Source organism: Zingiber officinale, chromosome 4B, assembly GCF_018446385.1.
Source record: "Zingiber officinale cultivar Zhangliang chromosome 4B, Zo_v1.1, whole genome shotgun sequence".
In the NCBI taxonomy this organism is placed as follows: Eukaryota; Viridiplantae; Streptophyta; class Magnoliopsida; order Zingiberales; family Zingiberaceae; genus Zingiber; species Zingiber officinale.
The window spans coordinates 117,744,436-117,769,788 of record NC_055993.1 but is presented as its reverse complement, the minus strand read 5'-3'; the positions used below and the strand labels follow the sequence as shown (position 1 = coordinate 117,769,788).

At 35.7% G+C, this 25,353-nt stretch overlaps 4 protein-coding genes across 6 annotated transcripts; 3 read left to right on the top strand and 1 right to left on the bottom strand.

Annotated features, from left to right (window-relative positions):
- Positions 1-2,513: 2,513 nt before the first annotated feature.
- On the top strand, positions 2,514-3,201 carry LOC121976187 (zinc finger protein ZAT11-like). The gene has a single exon (XM_042528248.1). It carries the CDS (start codon positions 2,628-2,630, stop codon positions 3,174-3,176), a length of 549 nt encoding a protein of 182 aa, XP_042384182.1. The 5' UTR covers positions 2,514-2,627; the 3' UTR covers positions 3,177-3,201.
- A 472-nt stretch (positions 3,202-3,673) lies between these two features.
- On the bottom strand, positions 3,674-8,163 carry LOC121976186 (ras-related protein RABE1c-like). Its single transcript, XM_042528246.1, has 9 exons — positions 8,012-8,163; positions 7,781-7,929; positions 4,991-5,063; positions 4,795-4,895; positions 4,646-4,711; positions 4,465-4,562; positions 4,301-4,363; positions 4,115-4,207; positions 3,674-4,038 (listed from the first exon to the last, which is right to left on the bottom strand). Exons 2-9 carry the CDS (start codon positions 7,851-7,853, stop codon positions 3,955-3,957), a joined length of 651 nt encoding a protein of 216 aa, XP_042384180.1. The 5' UTR covers positions 7,854-7,929; positions 8,012-8,163; the 3' UTR covers positions 3,674-3,954.
- A 3,073-nt stretch (positions 8,164-11,236) lies between these two features.
- On the top strand, positions 11,237-18,734 carry LOC121976185. The gene is made up of 3 exons (XM_042528245.1): positions 11,237-12,004; positions 16,116-16,903; positions 18,258-18,734. Exons 1-3 carry the CDS (start codon positions 11,276-11,278, stop codon positions 18,463-18,465), a joined length of 1,725 nt encoding a protein of 574 aa, XP_042384179.1. The 5' UTR covers positions 11,237-11,275; the 3' UTR covers positions 18,466-18,734.
- A 2,453-nt stretch (positions 18,735-21,187) lies between these two features.
- On the top strand, positions 21,188-23,905 carry LOC121976184 (probable serine/threonine-protein kinase PBL26). 3 transcript variants are annotated; one of them, XM_042528244.1, is made up of 6 exons: positions 21,188-21,503; positions 21,648-21,796; positions 22,109-22,344; positions 22,438-22,627; positions 22,973-23,364; positions 23,433-23,905. In XM_042528244.1, the coding sequence occupies exons 2-6, from the start codon at positions 21,697-21,699 to the stop codon at positions 23,628-23,630; spliced, it is 1,116 nt and encodes a 371-aa protein (XP_042384178.1). In that variant the 5' UTR covers positions 21,188-21,503; positions 21,648-21,696; the 3' UTR covers positions 23,631-23,905. The 3 variants fall into 3 exon arrangements, with proteins under 3 accessions (XP_042384178.1, XP_042384177.1, XP_042384176.1); XM_042528243.1 differs by having other exon boundaries at positions 21,634-21,796; XM_042528242.1 differs by having other exon boundaries at positions 21,189-21,796.
- Positions 23,906-25,353: the final 1,448 nt, after the last annotated feature.

Here is a 25,353-nt window from a genome sequence, read left to right as displayed (position 1 = left end):
CTTCAAATTATAAAAAGTCAATGTGATTGATATATTTATATTTATTTTTCTAAAAAATATATTTTTTATTTAAAAATAAGAATTGTAGACATATTTTCCCCACAAATAAATAATTAATCCAAGTAAATAAAAGTTTATATATTGCTCAACACTAATGACAATATTCTAATATGCTTAAGTCAACGTCTAGGCACTCCTTGCGCTCACAGTGGACTTTAATTAAATAAATTAAACCATTCATGCCCCACTAATTATCTCTTAATTATCTGTTTAATGAGTTTAATTAATTAAAAATTAAATACATTAATTGTCAGCTACAAATTTTGTATGAATTCCTCATGTATTATTTTCAAATATTTTTTATCAAAGAGAGTTGACAACTTGTTGGAGATCTAATCCGTTGACTTTTACTGATTTGTACTCGGTCTTAACTGTCTATCTGTCAAGTTGAACTACAGATCAAGATTAGCTAGCTAGAGATCTCTGCAGCGTTGACCATCACTAGATTTGATGTTGACTTACACATTAGGGTTTGGGGTTTCATGTCCATTGCACCAACTATGAACCCAAGCAGAGTCCGCCTTACGGAAACCTTTAGCTAAAGATTTGTCTCGCCATTCTTTTGCATTTAGATTTCGGTGTGTTCGATCAACAACTTATTGTAGTAGTTGACGATGTTAATTTTTTTTTTTCAAAAGCACCTTGTCATCGATTTCCTTATTGTTCAAGGTATAAGATCTATGAGCCTCCATGGGTTTATCTGAATTGGTAAGTGGTTGTTGGTTTATCACATGAGGTGCATGGGTCGAATATCAGAACTGATAGGGTGTAAATCTTTACAACCCGTATTTTACCCACCCCCCAAACTTGTCACTTGGTTACCATGATTTACCTTCTTCATGTTGGTCCTAAGGTGGATTGGCGGAGATGATGGGGATGAGCGTAATCCACATAAGACATAACTTCTATGATGACACTAGTGATAAATGCTTTGTTCAATCGAAAAGCTCGTTTGCCACTGGGGCTATAGTGCTATATTTTTCTCTAGTGGAATGACAAACCTTAAAATGTTGGCCTCTTGGATGGACTTCTGAGAGTGCTTCCTGAGGTTCAAAAAGTTGAATACCTAGATTATATTAAAAAAATGAATAACAATTATGAGACCCCATAGGGTACGATGTGATGGTAAGGGGTAAGATGAGTTCCCATGCAATAAGGGTTTGAATCTCTCACAGGGCATATCATACGCCTGCGGTGTTCAAACCACTCGTGATATTGGGCTATCTACTAGGACTCATCTGTGTTTCTTGAATTTATCTTGATGGCCGATGGAAAACCTCTATAGGACCAACCCAGTCACTTTAAGGATTAGTTGGTTCAAATAGCTAAATATTTGGATTACCAAAAAAAATTAACAACAATTATGAGTCCCCTAGAATTTACACGATTGGGGGAAGAACAACTACATCTAAGATTAGCTGAGAGAAGCTTAGATACTCTGATTACTCAAAAAAAAAATAAAAATTATGAGCTATTTGTGAACTATATTTATCAATAAAACTCTTATCAAATTTGTAAATATAAATAAGCTTTTAAAATAAACAAATATACATGTAATATTAAAGCTCACCAACCAACTAAATAAATTTAAATATATAAAATTTTAAATAATTAAATATGTTTGAAGAGTTTGATAACATCTAAATGAACTAAATTTAAGTCAAATTTGAATTAAGTTCAAACTCATAATAATAATAAAAAATAAGGCAAACTTGAGTTACTATTTCAATAGTTAGATTCATTTTAGATTTAACTTGACTTGATTATATTACCAAACAAGCTTGAACAATGTAAAATTTAACTCCACTTGAATCATCTACCACCATAACCTTATTATCATAGATAGTCATTTGGGAGAACAACGCAAAATTCTTATTTGATCACCTAATTACTTTCTTGCTAATAATATAAACATGCAATTAGCTATCACAAATTAAAACATCTTTCCTTCATCAATTGTGTGAAAGTATCTTACGATCATATAAGCTAGGTTGTCAAAATATCAATACCTAACGGTCGATCTTTTAGGGTTTAATATGGATGACTCCATCTAGTTAAATCAAGTTTGAGATTTGATTGCCCTTGAGTTATGATGCAATGGTAAGCACACCTTGGGCCACTCTATGTACTTAGGATTCAAAACCTAAGCAGTGTAAGAAACTCATCTCCCGTATTTGAACCACTAGGAGCGCTGAGTCATTGTGCGGACTGTCATATGTTTTCGAATTTACTCTAGTAACTGATAGAAAATTTTCATGGTCGAATTTGTTACTTGCAATACTAATCGGATGGTAAGACTTGAATACCTAGATTATAAAAAAAAATTGAGATTTGATTCAATCCAACTAGACTAAAAAAAAATCTTAGTTGATTATACATTGCACTTAGTTTCTTTCCATTTATGGAAACCCTAAGGACCAATTTTTTTTTTTAAAAAAAAATTGTTACCAAAGTCAAACTTAGAGGGATATATACTAAATTAGGTTACCAAAAGTGAATAGTCCACCTTTTTTTTTTTTTTTTCTATAAAGAGCATCCTCCACCATCTTGCCATATGATTAAAAAAAATGAAGCGATATAGATTTGGAGCAGGAGATCACGTTGAGAGCATCGACATGGGCAAGGTGGTGATGCTCCTCTCTCAGGGCGGCGCCGCCGGTGTCATCGCCGTCGACGAGGGCGATTTCATCGCACACTATTCGACGACGACGACGTCGCCATCGCCTTCGTCAGGGGCGGCGCGGGTGTTCGAGTGCAAGACGTGCAGCCGGCGGTTCCCTTCGTTCCAGGCGCTGGGCGGCCACCGGGCGAGCCACAAGAAGGCGCGCCTGGCAGCCGGCGGAGGCTCCGCCGCCCACTGCCGCGAGGGCGGCGGCGTCGACAGCAGGCCGAGGGTGCACGAGTGCGCCGTCTGCGGTCACGAGTTCGCCGTCGGACAGGCCTTGGGCGGCCACATGAGGCGGCACCGGGTGGCCGGCACCGACCCCGACGCTGGGTTGGTGCCGCAGAAGAAAGCCGGCGAGGAGCATCGCCGGAGTGAGATGATGCTGGATTTGAACCTGTCGCCGATGGAGAATGATCTCAAGCTGGGAATGGACAAAATCTTATTCATGTGATAAAATTACTTCAATTTAATTATTTCATTAAATTGTTGGGGTTTTTTTTTAACAAAAACTTTCTGTCAGGTACCTTTGGAAGAAATACTTTTTTTTTGGCGAGTTCGGATCGTGTTGTTTCCTTGTAGATGATTCCACATAGTGTGCTTTGTGTGCCAAAATGCTCAACTCTTTTAGTTCATCGACCCACTTAGTCAGCTAAAACTATATCAAATACGCATAGCTAGTTGTAAACCTTTCAACCGAGTTGTGATTTGCTAACTAGATCTTTGGCGATCCTTTGTATAGATATACAATTATAACTTGACACAATCAATCACACAAGCATACACTGCTAATAATCCATTTACCTCTACTTTCGTGCGAGAATATTAATTCGAAGAGGCGCATTCACGGTCTCCCTCTATAGCCATACCATACGGGCTCATTATAGTAGGTCCTACCAATGCAACTCAATAACATTCATCTAACTGAAACATTATTCCAAGAACTAAAAATTAGTTTAAAATACCAGCACTTTGGAAGACGATCTTGTAGTTACAACTTAACAAGTCGATATCGTTCTCACACTGAGACATGACAGGATAGTGACAAAAGCTTACATTCTGATACAGGTTTCACAACAAAATAGCAACTGCAGGTTTTCAATCCCCAACGGCGAAAGAATTGTCAGATAAGTTCACCGGTCAATTATATCGATAGCATCAGTTGTTGCCGATAACATGCAAATTAGTTATCAACTACCATCAAATCCATACAAACTGGCCTAACCTGCATCTCAAGACCCACAGCACGCTGATCTTGTGGCTGCAGTACCCTCGGCGACTCCCTGGTCTGGTTTGTTGATCTTGATTGTCCGGTCCTGCAACAAATTCACGATTGATTAAGAGGCGTAGGAAGCGTATTGCGCTAGTTAAGTGTAAGGAAATTCCTTCCACCTCGGGTTTGTTATCAGTTTCAGAAAGCCTTTGCTTGATGTCTCTAGCTATTGAGAAGAAGACTTGTTCCACATTGAGATTTGTCTTGGCACTCTGCACAGCACAAAAACCAGCAATCAGATATCGAAACTACCTTTAAATCATAAAATTATTATTTTAAAAAAAAAAAAAAGAAATACAACTTACAGTCTCGAAGAACTTGATTCCATATTCATCAGCAAGTGCTTGTCCACTTGCAGTAGGCACAGCCTGCACAATTGCAAAGTTAAAGAACCTTGTCAGGAGCCTGAGTGACTATTGTAATTGGTAGGAAATAACACAGAATTATGTTATGTTACCGAGGAACGTACCCGTTTGCTTTCATCCATATCAGCCTTGTTACCAACGAGAATCTTGTTTACGTTGTCAGAAGCATGCTGTTCGATGTTCCGAATCCAATTCCTAATGTCTGTCAAGAGAAGCGTGCAATAAGTCATAAGGAGATAAAATAATGTCAGCAAATAGCTACACAAATTCTGTAAAAGTAATTACTGTTAAAAGATGACTCGTCGGTAACATCATAAACAAGCAAAATACCCATGGCACCTCGATAATAAGCTGGTAAAATGGAAAAGGTAGGGTGTCAGAATAACATACACTCTCAAAGCACTAGATTCATATATAAAAGAATATAAACCAACCGGTTGTTATAGTTCGGAAACGCTCTTGACCAGCTGTATCCCAAATTTGTAGTTTAATTCGCTTGCCATCCAATTCTATAGTTCTTATTTTAAAATCAATACTGTGCAAAAGTCAGGTAATTGTAGTCAGAACAACAAAATTGTCCAACACTAAAATCATTTAAAAAAAACTAACAGAGGATGAAGCTTAACCCACCCAATTGTAGTAATGAAACTTGTTGTGAAGGAGCCATCAGAAAAACGCAGGAGGAGACAACTCTTCCCAACACCTAAAGGAGAATATGTCAAAACAATAGAAAATTCACAGCATGGAAACTTGAAAAGAATAATATTTCTTCTATTTGTAAATTTAGTAGGGCCTGATGCATTTTGCTTTACACAACCTCATGCACTCTCCTTATATTACCTCACAACAATACTGTGTAGTGAGGATAGATTAACTGCACAAATCAATAAGGACTACACTACTCTACAGAAGTCACATGTCATTTACAATCATTCATAAAACAGTAACAATTAATTGATTAGGTCGAGTATAACATAAAGCTGAAATTTCAACAAAGCAATTAGATAAGGAACAAAAAGCAGATTATAAAACCACAAAACATTTGATAAAAGCTTAGATAATAGGAGATTCACCAACAAGACAATACTTGAGCAGTTGAACCTTATTCCTACAGATTTCCCTATGAAAATAGGGTGAATGTAGATTATTGCTAGCAAAATTTAAACAATAAAAAAAGATGGTTAGCTTCACGAAGAACCCAAGTCGCAGTTCTGAAAAAAGACACTAAAGAAAATGAGAAAGCTAGGGCCTAATCAATAATTTAGCAGATATCAAAGACAAGAAAGTTAATGCCCACCTCTAAAAGCAAATAGGCATGGCAAATCCTGGGTTCTGCATATGCATCAAGAAATCAGGTAACCATCTAGTTTTATCATTCAGCAATAGAAGCACGATGAACAACATTGCCATAGATTTTGGATAAGAATTTAATCAGTCAAAAAAATTACATAAAGTAAAGATTCTGTGGACCACCTACAGCAACTAATTGATTTTGTTTTGAAACCTTAATATGTATTATGTACTCTCACAAGTTCTATAGGTATAATCCAGATAAAAGCCTAGGGCTTACTGCTTTATCCCAGAGGATATGAACTAAAAAAATACATACTTGCTACAGACACAAATGTTCCAGGGACATTTATATTACATGGAAAGACTCTTGACATGAGGGATGGCATGCTAATCAAAAAACCAAGGGAGCCTTGCTAGTCTCTCTTGAAACTAACTCCATGATCTTGGTTGATGCTATTTCTAGAGCTAGACACCCTCCCTTGTTATCATATACTTGTAACAGAGTTATCAAACTCTCTATTCTCTCCTCCTTATAGGCTTTAGAATTTCTCATATAGAGAATTAAATGAAGAAGCAACCAACTAACCAATTTTTTAGATAATGAACATCCTTGTACAATCAGGAGAACTTCCAACAGAAATCTTTTAGGTGAAATATTTTGGGATATGGTTTGCATTTTTTTTAAAAAGTTTCCTTTTTCCATAGAATGCCAGAGAGCCAGGTCAAGTACCATAGTCTTCATTAAATAACAATATAGTCACTTTAAGGGGGAATGCCCGTATAAAACTTGACTCATGAGAGATTAATCCATGGAGATACAATATCTAATTATTGATAGTCTTCCAAGTCTTAAAACATCAAATCCTGAGATGGTTTAAGTCCATGGTATAAATTTCAAAAAAATGGGCAAATGTAAGTAGACAAAAAATCAGATATGTGTAAATGATCTCATTACACACTAAAAATAGGGGAAATTTTCAATAAGAAAAACACATACAAGAAACAAGAACTCAGAGTCATTGTATAATTCTAAAATCAAATGCACTTGGGGGGATCTGCTTAATTGAAGAGAAATCAAAGGAAATAAAATAGGAAAGATACAAAATTAGTTTTGTCCTTTTTATCAAGAAAACACTAGTTTTTGAATCCTCCCTACTCTTTTCATCTCTCACTACTCCAAGTAAACAGTTACTAAGGAGGCATGCTTCCATTCCCTTGTGTAAAGCAAATTTGCAAAGAACCTGTATACCCATGTGAATTTCCATATGACCTTCAAAAACCCTTAATTTAGGAGTAACAGGCCTTTGGTTTTAGGTTCCATTCATGAACAAATATAAAAAAAGAAGAGTAATTGAATTCCACCAACACTTAATTTTTTCACAAGTAGTCCACCATGAGATATCTCGATGGCTATGCGTGTATGTCAAGATCTCCAAGGTAGAATCAGAAAAACCATAGAATATCATAATCAAGTCATAGTCCCAACTATTTGAGGCTGACTACACATATGTTATCACAAGGAATATTAAAAATGACCAAATCATTTTTTTATTACGCCAAATAAAGTTTTCATGATCCCCCCCTTCTCTATTTGATTCAACTCTTCTAACTATATAACCAATTGTCTGCCTTAAACACGTCCATACAATCTCAACTTATTTTCTATAACCTTATCATCACATAAGATGCAGGGTAAGATTGAGAAAGATAGACCTAATGTGGTCCAACCCTTCACCAGGACCTCATGCACTTGGCTGCCCTTTCTCATCACATAATTCCAAATTCCATTAGGGTTGCCAAACTTATCAAAGTTAATCTGTCGCATAACACAATTACCCAGCCAGCCAATAGCATAACACAATTACCCGGCCAGACAATCAAAATTGCGAGATCTAACAAAAACCTAGCTCCAACATAAGCTTTGACGGGGCATAAAATCTTTATACAAATCAACAACCCATAATAGATCCCCAAATTTCAATATTTATGCAGATCTATCCAATCAATACCGAAACATCGTATCTGACATGGGCCAAATCACAAATGCGGCAGAAAGGGAAAAAAAAAGAAGAATAAAGACTGGACCTTTTAGATGAAAAGCGGATTAGAAGACACAGAAAACCATACCGCTGTCTCCGATCAGAAGAAGCTTGATCAGGTAATCGTAATCGGCCCGTGCCCTACCAGGTGGAGCAGCCATCGCGGTAGCCACCGATCAAGCAATCAACGATCCCCTCCCCTAAGCCGCCCCCACCGCAGATCCTCTTCCCTCCCTCCTGAGTAAGACGATCAAAATCCCCAACCGATCAACAACACAAGAGAAAAAAAAATGAGCAAAGAAAAAGGAGAACAGCTTACGAGACTCCCCGATCCGTGAAGAGGAGGAAGAAGGGGTGAAGAGCTCGAGAGGAGGAGGGATGGAAGAGCCGCCGCCTTCGCTCCCGAGGCCGTGCGTCGGCCGTCGAAACAGGAGCCGAAGAGAACAGCGCGACACGCTATTTATCGTTTCTATACTTTGTTTTATATACAGTGACAGCCACTAACTGCACCTGCTTTTGTAGTGGACGAATCACTGGGGCCGTCACATAATACCAAGTAATAGACGAAGTGAATCCTTGAGTAAAATATGTGCGTGCTGGTTGAAATAGGAAAAAAAATTATTAAGCCGGAGAACATGATTGGATTACAGATAATAAACAGTAATGAGGAATTTAATTAACAGTGACTAATTACCGGCTCGTACGTAATTATGATTCATAATTAAAGATTAATTTAAATTTAAAATTTCATGTGTAATCCATTAAAATTGACGTGTACAATCTGTTTACTCCATTCCATTACTCTGTAAAAATATTTTTTAATGAATTTTCTATTTTATAATATTTTTAAAAAGAATTAAATAGACAGGGTTAGACTCGGGTCCAATCCAATCTACGCATGTCTCAACTAGGCCCGGTGCCGTGCTAGACCGCCAATTATGGCACGATGGATCCCAACTATGAGAACGTGTTGATCGGTACATTAAGATCATTTTGACATTTCGGAGTTGGTTTTTAACTAAAATTGTTTTGATCTTATTGTTCAAAAAAGGACTAATCAAGTTAGACGTGATCATGTTGTACAAATATTTCTTTAATCGACTCATTATCACTCAAGTTAAGATAATAGTTCATGCTAAAAGGATCTCATTTGTAGAACTTTTATGGTAGGAGTTTTAAATATGTATAATTTGTGTTTTAAATTTATTCGAAAAATAAATGAAGAGGTAAAGTCATCTATTTTCAAAATTAATGAGGCGAAGTCTAAATATATAAATTATAAAAAAAATAATAAAAATCATCGTCTGGAATTTAGTATGTCAAAATTTTCTCATATCTTAATCTTTGACTCATCTAAAATTCCCATCTAAAGTTAAATAATATTCCTGTGAGATAATGATTAATAAATGCAATACGTTATAATTTAAACCTTTATTAAGGCATTGCTAAGACCGGTCATTAACATCGACAGTCTAATATCCCCGGGGCATGGGTGATTAGACCCCAAGGCTTGAATGCTAACTACGACGTGTTATATTATATTTTGAAAAAATTTACATGTAGTCTTTATTGATAAATATAATTTTGTATGTACTCTTCATTGGAAAAATTCTTTATTTTTACTCCCTAGTTTAATATACTTATCTAATTGCCCCTAATATTTTAAGTATAAAAAGTTTAAAAATGAGTATAAATCCTCTTAAATTTAGTACATTAAATTAGAATCTAGTATATTTTCTATCAAATTGAGTACGATTCTTTTTCCACCTCAATTGGATGAAAAATATACTAGATTTTCTTTAAATGGTACTGATGGAACATATACTAGATTTTCTTTAAATGATACTCAATTGGATAAAAAATATACTAGAGTTTTTTCAAATGGTACTAAATTTAGGATGAATTATATTAAATAGGAAAAAAATCGTACTCAATTAAATAGAAAATATATTCAATTCTAATTTAAAATGTTGAATTTAATAGGAATTATACTCATTTTTAGACTATTTATACCTAAAAAATATGAAGGACAATTTTAATAGAAAATATACTCGAATATACTAAATTTTATTTAAATGATACTCAATTGGATAAAAAAATATACTAGATTTTCTTTAAATGATACTTAATTGGATAGAAAATATACTAGATTTTCTTTTTACATGGTGCTGAATTTAAGAGCAATTATATTAAAACAGGAAAAAAAATATACTCAATTTAATAGAAAATATACTCGATTCTAATGTAAAGTGCTGAATTTAAGAGGAATTATACTAATTTTTGGACTTTTTGTACCTAAAAATTTGAAGGGTAATTAGGTCACAATATTTGCATGAGGGAGTTGAAGCAAATAAAACTTTGCATGCAGGGAGTGAAAACAAAGTTTTTTATGGATGAGAATTGCATGCAAAATTCAAGTTGTCATTGGAGAATTTTCTCTACTTTACTGTTATATTATTTTTCCTAAAAAATAAATTTAGGACGCTGGTCGCATACGAGGTCAGATCCCTTCGTCCAAAATAAATGGATTAAAGGATAAATTACTTATAATTATGATTAAATTAAGACCGAGATCGATCATTCTTTGAATTTATCGCCTTCTCATATTATAGTTTGAGATTAGAGATTGCCCGAAGGCCACTCCCAGCTCGGTGCTCGATAGTTTAGCCAATCGTCCGTGGCATCTAGACAATCTCCGATTATAATCCTGATCTAAACTATAATCTAAGGGATGGTAAACGCAAGGAGGAATCGTAATCAATTATGATCGAATCATGACCACAATTCATCTGACTGCAATTACAAGTGGTCCATTCCTTGTCTATTTTTTTTATTAGAGGATTTGATCTCTGGTCCATAAAAAAATGGATCAGTAATTGTAGTTGGATCGTGGCTATGATTTAGTCACAATTGATTACGATCATTCCCTAAATTTATCGTCCCCAGATTATAATTTGGATCGAGACGGATGACTGAGACTGGTAGTGATAAGCAAGTGACTAAACAGCCTGACGTTGAGCGGAAGGCAACCTCCGGATAGATTCTAATTATATGTTCCGATCTAAATTATAATATGAGAGATAGTAAAATCAAAAAATAGATCACAACTAATTATAATTGGATCATGATCATCATTCAATTATAATTATAAATGGCCCATTCTAATGATCCATTTTTTTTTTACCGAAAGATTTGGATTCAGCTGATGGACAAACAGAATATTTTTCGATTTATTTAGTAGGTGAAATATACGATAAGACCATCTAATCAATTTGTAACACGTGAATAACTGATATAAATAGAAAACAAATGGCCGGTAATTAATGTAAATTTTCTTTCCTTTTTAGCTGTAATATACCTCGTTAATCATTTTCCTTAATTTTATAGTGACTTATGATTTATAATATTTTTAAAAGAATAATTAAAAAACTTTTTTTTTAACTATGATACATCTCATTTTATTATAGTGATTTATATTTTATTTTAAGGAATAATAAAAAATATTTTAAATTATAAAATGATAGGGAAGGGCAGACGGCAGACGGCAGACGGCAGACGGCAGAGTGAACCGTCAAGAATCAAGATGAGCGAGCCTGACGACCTCGATCTCGTCCTCTCCCAGCAGCGGTGCGAGCTAATGGCTGCGACCTTCGCCGAGTCCGACCTTGATCTCGCCTTCCGCCTCCAGATGGAGGAAGCGATGGCAGCCTCCCTCGCTGGTCCCCCATCCAACGGCCTTTCTTCCTCTACTGCCGCCACTGCAGCCGCTTCCTCCTCTTCCTTTCCGCCTATCGTCGCCGATTCCGACCGAGGAGGCTTCTCTGACGCTATCATGTTCCAGTACCTCGAGGTCGAACGCTTGCAGGACGAGGTGAGGGACTTCGAGCGGTCCCGAGCCGTGGCTCGCCGCATGACCGATGACATCCGCCGCCGCGCCCACGACGAGCGCGTCGCTCGCGATATCGACGAGATGCCAGAGGACGAGTGGGAGGAGTTTGGAGACCATTTCGAGCGGCCTATTGAGAACGTTCAGGCCGTCGAGGAGCCTACCTTTCGCCTCTACTTCAAGGGCATGGTCAGCGAGCACTTATCGAATGGCCGTTTGGTCCATCTCGCCGCCATCGCAGCAGCCGTTTGCGATCCTAGCGGAAATCTGTTGCTCAAAATCCAGAAGCCTGTGCCGATCAAGGACGTTGGCACCTGCCGCGAGGTAGTGGAAACGGCGGCGCTGATCGAGGGGCTGAATGCGGTTATCTCGTTAGGCATCAAGAACATATCCGTGTTCTGCGACTACAAGGTTCTTTACAATCACGTGAGTACGTTATTTCCAGGAATTTCTTGGTTTTGCTTCTCAAGTTCCATCTCTTAGATTTCACTTTCCCATCGTAACTAAAAGATTCTTTACTACATGTTTTTTTTTTTTTGTCAATTTGGGTCTCTCATCAGTGCTGATCGTAGAATATTTGGGTATCATACGATCAAGATAGGATTGAATTTGGCGGTGCCAATTACCTGAACTCATAACTTTATGTTTGATATTTACTAGTGATTCTATCTTTGAACAACTGAGGCTCTCTTTGTGTATATCAACTACTACAATTATTAAGGCTTAGTTGAGAATTGTTTTTGCAACTGTGAGAACATATCAGATTAAAAATTGAATGTGAGAAAGTAGCTGAGGGACAATCGATAGTGTGTTTGGCTGTCCTACAATGGAAGTGAGGTTTCTCTATTTGAGATGCACAGTAAAATTATGATTAAATGTGGTAAGAGTACAAATGGCTATAAGGGTAGAGTTAAAAAAGAAATCAACTTTATACTATATAATTTTTTTCACAATATTATGTGAGGTTTGATTTATTTTTATATTGCCTAAAGCATACTAAATTGACTTTTAAAAGTAACTGTATGAATTGATTTATAGACTCATACTTCAATATTTGTGTTGATAAATTCATCTTGTTCTGGATTCAAAGAATATAACTCGATCTATTTGGAAGAGTCTACTAAGATGAAATAATAACTTATACAAATTAATGATTTAATATCAATTCATAAGGTTACAACTAAAGAAAGACAGTGGGATCTCAAATGAAAGGAACTAGGTTTAGGATATAAATATATATTTCTCAAAATGATGAAAAGGTAAATCTGTCTTTAAAAAATTTATAAGTAAAAGAGCCAAAAAATTATACAATTCCTTTCACTTTGAGTTTCCCTATTGTGATTTTTACAAACACTTTTCTTTGGCATAATTGTGAAGCAACTAGAACAATTGCCTTTGTGTAGAAGAAGAAACTTATAATGTGGAAACTTAGAGATAGTTAACGGTAAGGTCATAGTGGCAGAGTCAATACCATGTGGTTTGTCTCATTGTAACTAGGCTCTAATAGTGAGGGCGATCAGAAGGTTTGCCATTTCTAGGCGTTCTTCATCTTCCTCTTTTCAATGTTGTGCCATGGTGTTTTCTTCTTACTTTGTTTATTCACATGATGCCACATTATGGTTTGTCTCATTGAGACTAGGATTTTAGAGTGAGCTAAGCCAGAGACCCGGGGTTGACTATAAGTTTTTGTCATTTTTAAGCTTTCTTCATCTTCCTCTTTTCAATGTTGTGTTGTGGTTTTCTTGTCTTAGTTTCATTATTCGTATGATGCTACCAGGACTCAAATTATGGATTGTCTTATTATCAACATCATCAACATGATATGTTAATCTCATCTAGTTGAGTTGGCTGCATGGATCTTATCATCCATTGAACTCTATGCAAGCATATCGCTAGTAATGATAATCTCTTAAATCAATTTTAGTTGGATGGCTAACCCTTTTTTACATGGGTGAATGATAAGAAGAGAAAAGGAAGAAAAACACAAAATTACACATACATCACAGTTCACTTTTATACATTATGTTCCACTTTCTCTTTCTATCTCTTTTTTCTTCCTTATTATCTATCCAAGTAAAACATAGCTTAAAGATATTTAAACATGAGTTAACCAATGATGTAATAGGCTCATGTTGATTATTTTGACTATTGATAACTATGTTTCTCAGTTTGATGTCAAAACTATCAATGTTTGTGTTTTTATCTGTCATATAACTGTCTTGGTTATATGACAATTATGATCTGTGTTCATAGCTTGTTCAGATATCCTTGGTGGATAAATAAGAATTCATTGGGCTAATTTTTTTATTAGTAGAGAGGTATATGTGTAGCGCTACTTGAGTTTTTAACATTTTGTGAACTGTCCAAATTATGATTTGTGGAGAATAGCTTGAAAATGCTAAGTGGCTGCCTTGGTTGTTTTGCCAAGGGCGTGTGCTATGCCTAGTGGCTAGGCAACCCACTCCTTTAAAAAGTTGCACAGACAACCCACCTAGGCAGCTGGGCTAATCTCAATAGAAGATGCTTTTTTTTTTAAGTTGTTGATTCATTTAACATTAGGTGTCTTTTCTTTATTTTGATATTGTGGTATGACATTAATTATAAGCTAGCCATGTGGTTTCTTGCAATTTATATTTATAACAATACATTATTAATTTTATTTTTACTGTGATTTTTGTTTCTATTGTTATTTATAACTATACATTATTAAATTTTAATGTTAACATTTATTTATGATTGTAAATTTGTTTTGATTGATTAAGGATACAATTTTTATATATTTATATATACACATTAATATTGTCATTCTTAATTTAATTTATTTCTCTTTATTTTAATATTATTATACAATTGATTGCCTATTTGCCTAAGTATGAGGCAATGGGCCGGCTGCTCATCACCCTGAACCGCTTTTAATACCTTCATGTGGAGCAAGTATAAATGGGAAAAAAATTGATATAATTTTTTGGTATTGTTGCTAGTATAACATGGTCAAGGTAAGATAGGACAATGGAAGTTGCCGAAAACATACCATGATGTTGTGAGGTCTTGCATTGCTTGCTAGTTAAGAATAGACCCATAATGGTGGTTAGGTTAGTAGTGATGTTATTCTTATTTTTCAAATTGTAGTGTTGATTTTCATACTGATACTGAGATTTTTTCTAATTATGCTAACTAATGGCAGGATAATTATTACAGTAAAGGTTATATGAGTCTACTGATGTGCTGAACCACCAAATTTAATCAATACAGATATGGATTTTAGAAACATATTTGATTATATAGCTTCTCTAAAACTGATGGCAGTGAAAATTTTCCTATAAACTGATTTTCAAGTCCTCTAAACTAAACAATCTTTGTGGTTGTCACCATCTGGGTCTCCTTGTATGAATTACTCCAAGAGGTCAAGCTCAACCCATTAGATGGCATAAACTTCCAATATGCTCCATAAATCACCCATGGATACCAACATGCCCACCTTGTACAGGCTCTTGTAGAGTGGACACAAAAAAAAAGTGTCATTCTCCATTTGGAAGGCATGTCTCCTCTAGGCCAGTGCTTCATCTTATTAGATTTAACAATAATAGGGCTCACTGTTGCTCCCCATGCACATTTACACCATGGAATTCGGTTCCAGCTTGGCTAAATGCTTCATGCATGATCTATTTGTAAACATGATGCAAAACACCTGGCAAGGTAAAAATAGTTGTCATGCATCCTTGATCTGTCAAAGTTGGACTACTAGCGTGGCATCTACTTTATCATAACCATGAGGTTAACATGAAGGTGTATTCAAGGTGTATTGATTCAGGTTGCTAGTGATGTCGCAACTCAACATGAAGAGTCTTAAGGTCCTGACATATTCATGTATCTTCCAACTATTGGCAATTAATAGGGAAGGGAGATAATGAGAAAAATTCATGGAGATTTTACATTGAGGGCATCAACGTAGTAGAGAATGCTAGTGTGGTGGAAAGTTGGTTACTGACATTGAAGACACAATGGTTTCCCTCATATTGAAATTAAGCCTACAATGTAATGGGGTAGAACATATCCTTGGCAACAACTGTGATGAGTGGGTGATCGAATAAAGTTTAGGTTCAACTACTAGATAACTTCATTATAAAGTGTAGTCAAGAACTTTATTGCTCAACTTAGCGAATCCACTATCCTCACAACTAAAACTTGACACAAGCCTTATAAAGAATGTCCTACAATTTTAATCTTGTATCACCAATTTTTGAAAATATATTCAACACTAGATTCATGCATGTTCCAAATACTCGCATTAGATTTCTTGTCTCCTGAAGAATTCCCCCCCCTGCTGTTCACATACTAAGCATTATTATTGAGCATAATTGTAAAAATAATACTCTCTCAATTTGTGTAGTTGCATGGGTTACGTTCGATTGTTTTTTCTTTACATTAAAATGCCATATCCTCATGTTCTACTTTTTATCCACATTAAATTCCTGTTGATGTAGCATCATACATACAATCCTTTTCTTTTTAAGGAATAATCTCAATTACTTTACAGGTTAGAGGTATATGGGTCCCTAAAAGGACAAAAGTTGCCCAAGTGGTTAATCAGGTCAAGCAGCTGCGGATAAATTTCAAAAAATTTACAATATCTTTTTTGCCAAGATGGTCTGTCAAATTTGTGTTTACATTTGCAAGGGATGCTATAAACTCTCAGCTGTCAAAGGATGTTGTTGATGCAGTTGACCCAAAATTTTCAAGGGAGACTTGCATCATATGTTTGGAAGTTACAAATTCTTCAGATATGTTGATTGTCGATAACTGTTTACACCGGTTTTGCTTTTCCTGTATGAAACAGCACGTTGAAGCTAAATTGCATCATGGAATACTCCCAGGCTGTCCACATGATGGCTGCAAAGTTATCCTTGATTTAGAATCTGGTAGGAAGTATTTACCACCCAAACTACTTGAACTTTTGAGCCAGCGCCTAAAGGAGGCATCAATTCCTGATGAGCAGAAAGTTTACTGTCCATACCCCAGGTGCTCAGCTCTCATGTCGGCAAGTGATGTTAAGTTTCCTAGACTGGAGGAGTTAAGCAAATCTTCCGATAAGTCTGTTGTTGATTATTTAAGAAAATGTATCAAATGCAACGGCTCATTTTGCATCAATTGTAAGGTTCCTTGGCACGAGAAACTAACATGTTATCAGTTTAAGATGTTATCTCCGACAATCCTTCCTGAAGAAGCAAGGTTACAGGCCCTTGCAAAACAAAAGTTATGGCGCCAATGCGTTAAGTGCAACCACATGATTGAACTCTCAGAAGGCTGTTTCCATATGACTTGCAGGTAATCCTTTGCGCAAAATCTCTGTAAGTATGATCTCCTTGTTTTCTGTTTTGACTTTTTGATGTCTTGGACTGTGCTTGGCCTTTCTGAAATCTTGTTGCTGTTAACCCATGCCCCTCTACATGCAGTACAGGTTGCATTATTCACATGTATGGCTATGCCAACCTGGTCTTGCACTTTGATATGATAACCTCTTTGATGTCATTCCACTTTATCTTGCTTACTGGTTGAAACAAGATATGAATTTTCTTTTTCAATGAAACAAGGATATTGTGTTTCAAGAATTAGTTAGCAAGAGTATTTTGCTTAGGCAGCTTGTTGATTTATACACACTTGTCCACCAATCAAACTTGTCGACTTTCACCTCTTTAATGTCACCCCACTTTGTTGACTTATACACACTTACCATTCATTATTTACTTTGGAAGAAAACACAACATAGAAATGTTGCTAGCAAAGTATTCTAATGAAACAAGTAAATGCATACAACTAATTGTTTGGCACTGCAAGAAAACACTTAACATACCAATGTCGTTAATGACTAATTTGTCTATCACTTGCAGATAGAGTTCTTAAGCTAACACTTATTTGTGTTACATGCTACTATATTAAAAACATAGTTCGGTGCTCTCATTTTGTGATTACTCTGCGTTATATTAGGTTGTTCATCTACTCCATGAAGAAGTTGTCTAATCCTTTTTTCATATGAATCTCTAAAAATGTCCTTTTATTTTAATATTAATATAAATCAGGTTTCTCACTTAAAAATTGTTCTGGATAGGCTGCCTATTTACTCTTCATTACCCAAGAAACCGAGCTGATAGAATACAGAATCTTTTGTTTTCATTATCTAATAGGATAATGTTTATTCTAAGATAACTTTTAGAATCTTTAAGTAGCCAGTTGTCTGTGATTTATCCAGGAAGACTGAACAAAATCACATGACAGATGCTCACTGTTGAACTTTATATTGTCTTCATATTTGGCAAATTATCATATCACCTTCTATCCTGTATTTTGGTTTGCAAGTAAATTTGATGCTGGTTGTTACTTGACAATTATTTCTACAGTGGAAATCTCACAACTGTGAACTATATTCTTCACAATCAATTCGCAGGGTCAGCTGCTTTGCAATACATAGAATGACTCTAAACTCCTATGTTTATCTTTGAATTAACTTGAATAAGAGATGAGGAAATCTTTTGGACAAAAGACAGCAATAAATCATATCCTATGTTTTACATGTGCTGTTTTTTCTTAGACAATGTTTTCATCGCGAAACTTGGTGTATTCTTACATACTAATGCTGCTATTGTTTGTTGAGGTCAATTTACCCTTCAGCTTCATCATGCAGGTGTGGCTATGAATTTTGCTACACTTGCGGTGTCGAATGGGTGGACAAGAAACAGGCATGTAATTGCCCTTTATTCGAGTATGAAACTGAAGATGAATCAGAAATCTATGAAGAGGACGAGGATTACAGTGATGAAGACAGCTACTACGATTCTAATTATGGTGACTACGGGGAGGCGACTGTGGATTTTTTTATGCACTTAACATAACAATGTCGTCACCTCAGCCCCTGTTGCATCAGTTTCATTACCTCTTTCATCTGTTTAAAGTCTTAATTTACACACTACTTTGGGGATTTGCACTCCAAGACTCATGAACTGCGTAGGCATGTGAATATGGTAAGGTAGCAAACTGCTTTCGATAAAATGTGCATTTTGCTTCGTTAGCTGCTACTTTGTGTTCTCAGACTTATATCGTCATGTGTTCCACAATTTCTTCTCATCTATAAAAGATTCGCAGGATTGAAGCAATTTGCTAATGATTTATTTGCTTCATCTCTAGCTTTATTAAGAGCATCTGTTATGAGTTACTTCTCTACCTATTTGCTTGATTGTTATTTAACTCGGATGAGTCTAGTGGTTAGCATATAAAGTGTTACCATCACGAGGTCTGGGGTTCGAATCTCGACAAAGTCGAGGTAAATACCTCTCTTATGTACTAATCACTATTCCAAATGTTAGTAGTCGTTTGTGATTTACTTCCTCCGTGTTGGCCCTGGGACGGGTTGACGGGGGCGTTGGGACGAACGTATTCGTCTTTTTGCCACCTTGATTGTTATTTAACTCTTTAAAGCCCTTACATAGAGATGGAAAATATTTGTTTATTATTTGAATTCAAATATAATGAGACAAAATTTGTTTATAGGAGAATAAAGGGCTTGCTTTTCATATTTTTAATAAATAAGGGTACCTTTGTAATTTTTGCCATGATTGAAATTCAATTATTTAAAATATTTGAAATATATATAATAAAAAAACCTTTTAATTGTTGTCTTTCATTTTTTTTTTACTAACCAAGTTTATTACAGTATCGTACGATTAAAAAACAATATAAATATTATAGAAATGAGAAAATAAAAATAAAAATGTGTGATTATTACAAAAATAAAATGGGAAAATATAGGACTTCACACGTCCAGTCATTCCGCAACTCAAATACAAATAAAATGCAAATAGGTTAGAACTATTATTCATATGGCTTATAATGCGTATATACGAGCGATTTCAACACTATTCTGCTCTTCTGCTCTGTTATTTCATATTATATTATATATATAGTCAGTTTTTTTAATTTATCTATCGGATAAAATTAAAATATAATCTAAAAATATACAATATGCTCTTCTTTAATCTCGTTGCTGATACGAGTTCAAGAGTAGGGATTAATTGGATATTCATGAAGAGATGTGCTTTTCTCGGTAAATTTCACCCTGTCTGTACAGGTATTACCCCAACCTTTCACAATGAGATGGTGAGACCCACTACTTAAGTGTGGGTCCCACCATCCCAATGTGAGAGGTTGGGACAGTGCCTGTACAGACAGGATCGAATTAACCGCTTTTCCCACTCGTTTGACACTCTCCTGTTCCGGTCCCATTTATTTTTTTTTTACCCTTGTACCCTTTCCTATCCTCTTCCACGTTTTATTTTATTTTATTTTGTTTTGTTTTATTGATTTTTGTTTTTTTAATCAGTTTTTTTATCAATTTTATTCTTTTCAATAAATTTTTTATTATATATTTATAATCTTTTATTTATGCTTTAGGTAGATTTTCACATCCTCTTGTACACTCCCTTCCTAGCCCCTCGATTATTTACCTTTATACCATTTTTCTTATTTCATATTTTTTTGATTTTTTTATTAAGTATTTTCTTGACAAGAATGTTATGCTATTTTTTATATTTGTAATATGAGATCGGATCCTCTGTCACTAATTCTTTATCCTCATGTCTCACTCGTCACTCCAGTTTACTATCGACGTCCTCCCGTCGTCGCCTCGACTAAAACTATACCCTAGGGGAAAGGTGAACCCAGGGGGTCGCCATCGGCGCGATCGACGTCAGAATTAGGTCGAATTTGAGAAGGGACTCAGATCGACGGTGAAGGAAAGTCTGTTCAGATCCGGTCGGCGTTCATCTTCCCTTATGATATAGTTATAATCAGGATGGTGAACGAAGGCCACCGACGGTGGGCTGAGGCAACGAATAGGATATGAGGACATGTGATAGAGGATTCGATCTCTTGTAATTTTTTATTTTTTTAATAGTAGATTTTAGAGATTATTATTTGTAAAAAATTTAAAAGTAAAATATGGATAAAAAATAAAAAAATTTGATGAAAAAATAATAACTAAAATTTAATAAAAAAATTGTTATTAAAGAAAGAGATAAAAGGTCATTTAATAGGAGAGAGGAGGGGTACGGAAAAGCAATTAATAAATTTGTTATTTGACCAAGTAAGAATTTAAGCTTGTGAATAAATAAATAAATAAGCTGAAACAATTTATCAAATTAAATAAATAAATTTTACATATATATTTAATTGGTTAATATTTTGGATAATATTAGTGAATAATGGTCTTGAATGATATGTATTAATAAAATTATTATTACTAAATAAATAAATATATATATATTTTAAAAATAAATAAATAAATTTATATTATCAAATTTAATAATTAATTAAACTAACTTAAAATGATAAATTTTAAATAATTAAATAAGTTGGAATAATTTAAATAATCAGGCTCAAATAAAATTTAAATCAAACTCAAGTCAAATTTAAATAAAATTTAAATTTATAAAAATAAATTAAGTAGCCTGAATAAAAATTCGAGCGACAGTTGAGTCGGACTCGGATGATTGAGCTGCTGTCTGCTGAGTTGCTTTTTCAGTTTTTTGTTTGTTTGTTATTTATTTACCTATCTTGGGCATTCAAAAGGCGTAACTGAGAGACGTCGAGGTTTACCATTTTTAACCCCCAAAAAATTCAAAATTAGGGCAACGGCTTCTCAACCCGTCTCTATTGTCTTCCACCCAAATTTGGATCGACGTCCGGCCTCCGGAGCACTTCAAGTATGCCGTCGACTCGCAGCTGTCCTTGCCTAAACACCCACCTCTCGCCGCTGAAGAAGATATCTCTTTCTCGAACCGACTCACTCCTGCAGCCGGAGCTCGACCTTCTGTTTGCGCTCCCTAAAGTCCGCCCGACCTTGTGGCGCGCTGATCTAGTTGTGGTGCTTTCTGTGGTAGGTGAAATTTCAAATTGTGTTGGAAGTTCTGATCTCGCCAAGGATTTCTGCTTCTGCAAGCCTTTTGAACAATTTTTGATCTTTTTGGTTGAAGTTGTTTGCTTAATTGACGATCCTGGAAATTTAGGGTTTTGTCTGCAGACTTGAGCTTGCCAGGAACACAGAGAGAGAGAGAGTGGGAGATTGAGAAATGAGTTGCTTTCCTTGTTTCTTGAGGAAGAGGATCCCAAAGGAGGAACTATCTCGCATTGTAAGCGGCACAGATAAAAATGAGCTCAGGAAAAAGCCTGGTGAGTTCCCCTTCATTCCCCACCGTATATACCATTAGGTTGTTGAAACATTGTGAGTTTCCCCTGATTTACCATGATAAATACATACATTAATCGAGGAAGAGAAAGGTCAAAAATGACTTAATTAGCAACGATTAAACTGCATAACATTCAATTAAATATAGATGAGGATATAGTTGGGGATCGACTATGGTATAGGAAAATCCATATATTCTATCCCACTATGGTATATCATGTTCATTTTGTATTTTTCATGTCATTCGATTGTCCCTATGCTAAATGCATGGGAGAGTTTTGTTTTTCATTGGGCAGAGTATGTGGCACAAAAATCCACAGAAGCAACTCGAAAAGATGCTGGAAATGGTAATATTGCATCGCAGACTTCCACAGAAGCAACAACAAGAGATGCTGGAAATGGAAATATTGAAGCTCGAAATTTCACATTCCGTGAGCTGGCTGCGGCTACCAAGAATTTCCGGGCTGAATGTCTGTTGGGTGAAGGAGGGTTCGGCAGAGTTTATAAGGGTCACCTTGAGAACCTTGGACAGGTAAATGGGTAACTGACCATTCTTGCTGTTTCTTTGATCACTGTTAAATTGTGTAGAGGTTATTCACAATCGTCTAATACATTTGGGTTTTAGGTGGTGGCGGTTAAGCAGCTTGACAGGAATGGATTCCAAGGGAACAAAGAATTCATTGTCGAAGTGATGATGCTTAGTCTCCTCCATCATGAAAATCTAGTCAAGCTTATTGGCTATTGCGCTGATGGTGCTCAAAGACTTTTGGTATATGAATACATGTCCTTGGGCTCCTTAGAAGACCATCTCCTCGGTAATATTACCGTAAAAGTAGCTTATTTCATACCTTTGCCTAATATCGTTGGTTTGTTGAATCCATAACAACTATATTGTTCATCCAACCTTTTTTTCTATACTATTGTGTACTCTACTTTTAGATGGTCATAACCTGTTCTGAAGTTCGATGCTCCTCTTCCATTAGTCATTCCATATGTAGGAAAGTTTTGCTATAATCCTCCATTTTGCTATAATCCTCACGAGTAATCCAATTTGAGCATGATAAAATGTGGTGGACAGCTAAATGTAATTGTATTGATTCTTGTTCTATAGTCTTCTGAAGGTTAACTAGTTGTGATGATCCAATTTACTCTGTTTACAGATATATCGCCGGAGCAGAAACCTCTAAACTGGTACACTAGGATGAAAATAGCATATCATGCTGCTCAAGGTCTAGAGTATTTGCACGAGGAGGCCAACCCGCCAGTGATCTACCGTGACCTCAAATCATCCAATATCCTACTTGACGAAGATTTCAATGCAAAATTGTCTGATTTTGGTCTTGCGAAATTGGATCCCATGGGAGATGAAATTCATGTTTCTTCGAAGGTGATGGGCACTTATGGGTACTGTGCGCCTGAGTATGCTAGAACAGGTGAACTTACAGTGAAGGCAGATGTATACAGTTTCGGAGTTGTGTTGCTCGAGCTGATCACAGGGAGGAGTGCAATTAACACGTTGAAGCCAACAAGTGAACAGAATCTTGTCTCTTGGGTATGCAATCCTCAAACTGTTCTTAGTTTACAACCCTTGTCATTCGATCTAATTTTGTATTCCAATAGGCGATGCCAAAATTCAAAGATCAAAAGAGGTTCAAAGAACTAGTTGATCCACTCTTGAATGAAGATTATCCAGCAAATGGCTTGAGCCAAGCAGTTGCTGTTGCTGCATTATGCCTTCAAGAAGAGGCTACCTCTCGCCCATTTATGGCTGATGTGGTCACCGCACTACATGTTCTTGTAGACACTCCACGAGTGTAAACCATTCTCCATCATCAAGATCCAACTTTTAAGCATTGGATGTTATCATTTGTAGATGAGAAGAATGTCAGGGAACCAAATAGTTGAAAGTGGCTCTTCTAACATATCGTTGTTGTTGTCGGATGATGTTGTGCATTGAAAACATGTTAGGGGTTTTAGTTTATTGCCTTAACCTTCCTCTTACAACTCTGTAAGGTCGCTTATGTCACAAGTAAACATGATATGATTTTGAAAGGTAAACACTAGTTTTCAGTTTGTTGACTATGCATCTCAAATTTGGTGTCAATCCACATCAAGTTGGCACAAATGAGACCTTGGACCAACTAAAGTGGTTGCTGTTGTTAGCTACACTTTTTTCCAATCTTCTTCTACAAGAAAATGGAAAGCTGTTTTATGAAATTTATGTTTGGTAATTTATTTTTCCTTGCTATGAAAATTAGCTTTTATCTTTTAGGAAAGTATTTTACTGTATTTATATTTCGAAGTATTGTGGACAAGTGTTTTGTGGCAATTACATTCAAGTTGTGTTAACCCAAGTTGAGGTGGAAGGAGGAAAAAGAAGAATGAGGTAGAATTATGCTTTAGCTCGTCTTTAACATTGAACCTAATGACTTTGTTGATGCTTGAAGTCATCAGTAATGTTTCGATAACCTAAGCTTATCCAAGTGCTCGGTCATGCTCAACGGTCCTTCCCAAAGCTAAATAAGGGCTTGACCAAGTGCTTGTAAACAACTTGAGCTTGCTCTTGTGATAACTGAGGTTCATTCGTGAGCCCTTGTCATTAACTCTCACACTCCCAATCTTTTGTTGGTGGCTCTTGAACACTTGCTATTCATTTTCAAACCCTTCTTTAAAAAACTAGAAATTTCATTAAGAAATTCACATTCACCTAATTTTGAACGAACACATTTTGGGACAAAAAGCATTCTTTGAGAAGAATTTGATTCTTTATTGGTTTCGTGGAGTAAATAATGGAAAACTTATGTCTTGTGGGTTTAAGAATGTCTACTTTTGGATGAGAAGGATAAATATAAGTGCACATCACTTTGAATATTTATATGAGGACAATAGGCCAGAGTCACTTTAATATCATGGTCAACTTCACCGAAGGCCTTGAAAATGACTTCAACTTCGATTCCTCAAGCTCTCTAGCCCCGCAATTATTGCCCTTGAGTGCCATCGTTGATTCATGTTAGGTCATCCTTATCCTTCAATGTCATGCTCAAAAATGACCTTGCTAGTTGCTACCACCACGGATGTGATACAATAGTAAAGCATTCAGAGGAGCAATAATAGAACCATGATTCAAATATCAAATGAAATAAATATTCTAGAGGTCGACACTTTTGAGTGTCAATAGACTATGTTCTAAATTTATCTAGTAAGCGAATTAAGGAGGAAAGTCATTTAGCTAGTAAAAAAATACTTTTGCACCAAACATCAAGCTCTCTAACTCTACAACTCACCTTTGAATCCATCATAAGACAACATCAGGTGATTCTTAATTTTCTTATACTCTCACTATCTTCTTCATCCATATTGATGTCTAGGTCATCATTGATCATTCGGGACGATCTAGTAGTTAATATATGAGATATTGTCATCATGAGATCTGATGTTCGAATCTAGACATAATCGAGATAAATGTCCCTTAATGCGTCAGTCGCTATACCAAAGATTAATAATCATCCGTAATTTACTTCTTCAGTGTTAGCCCTAGGAC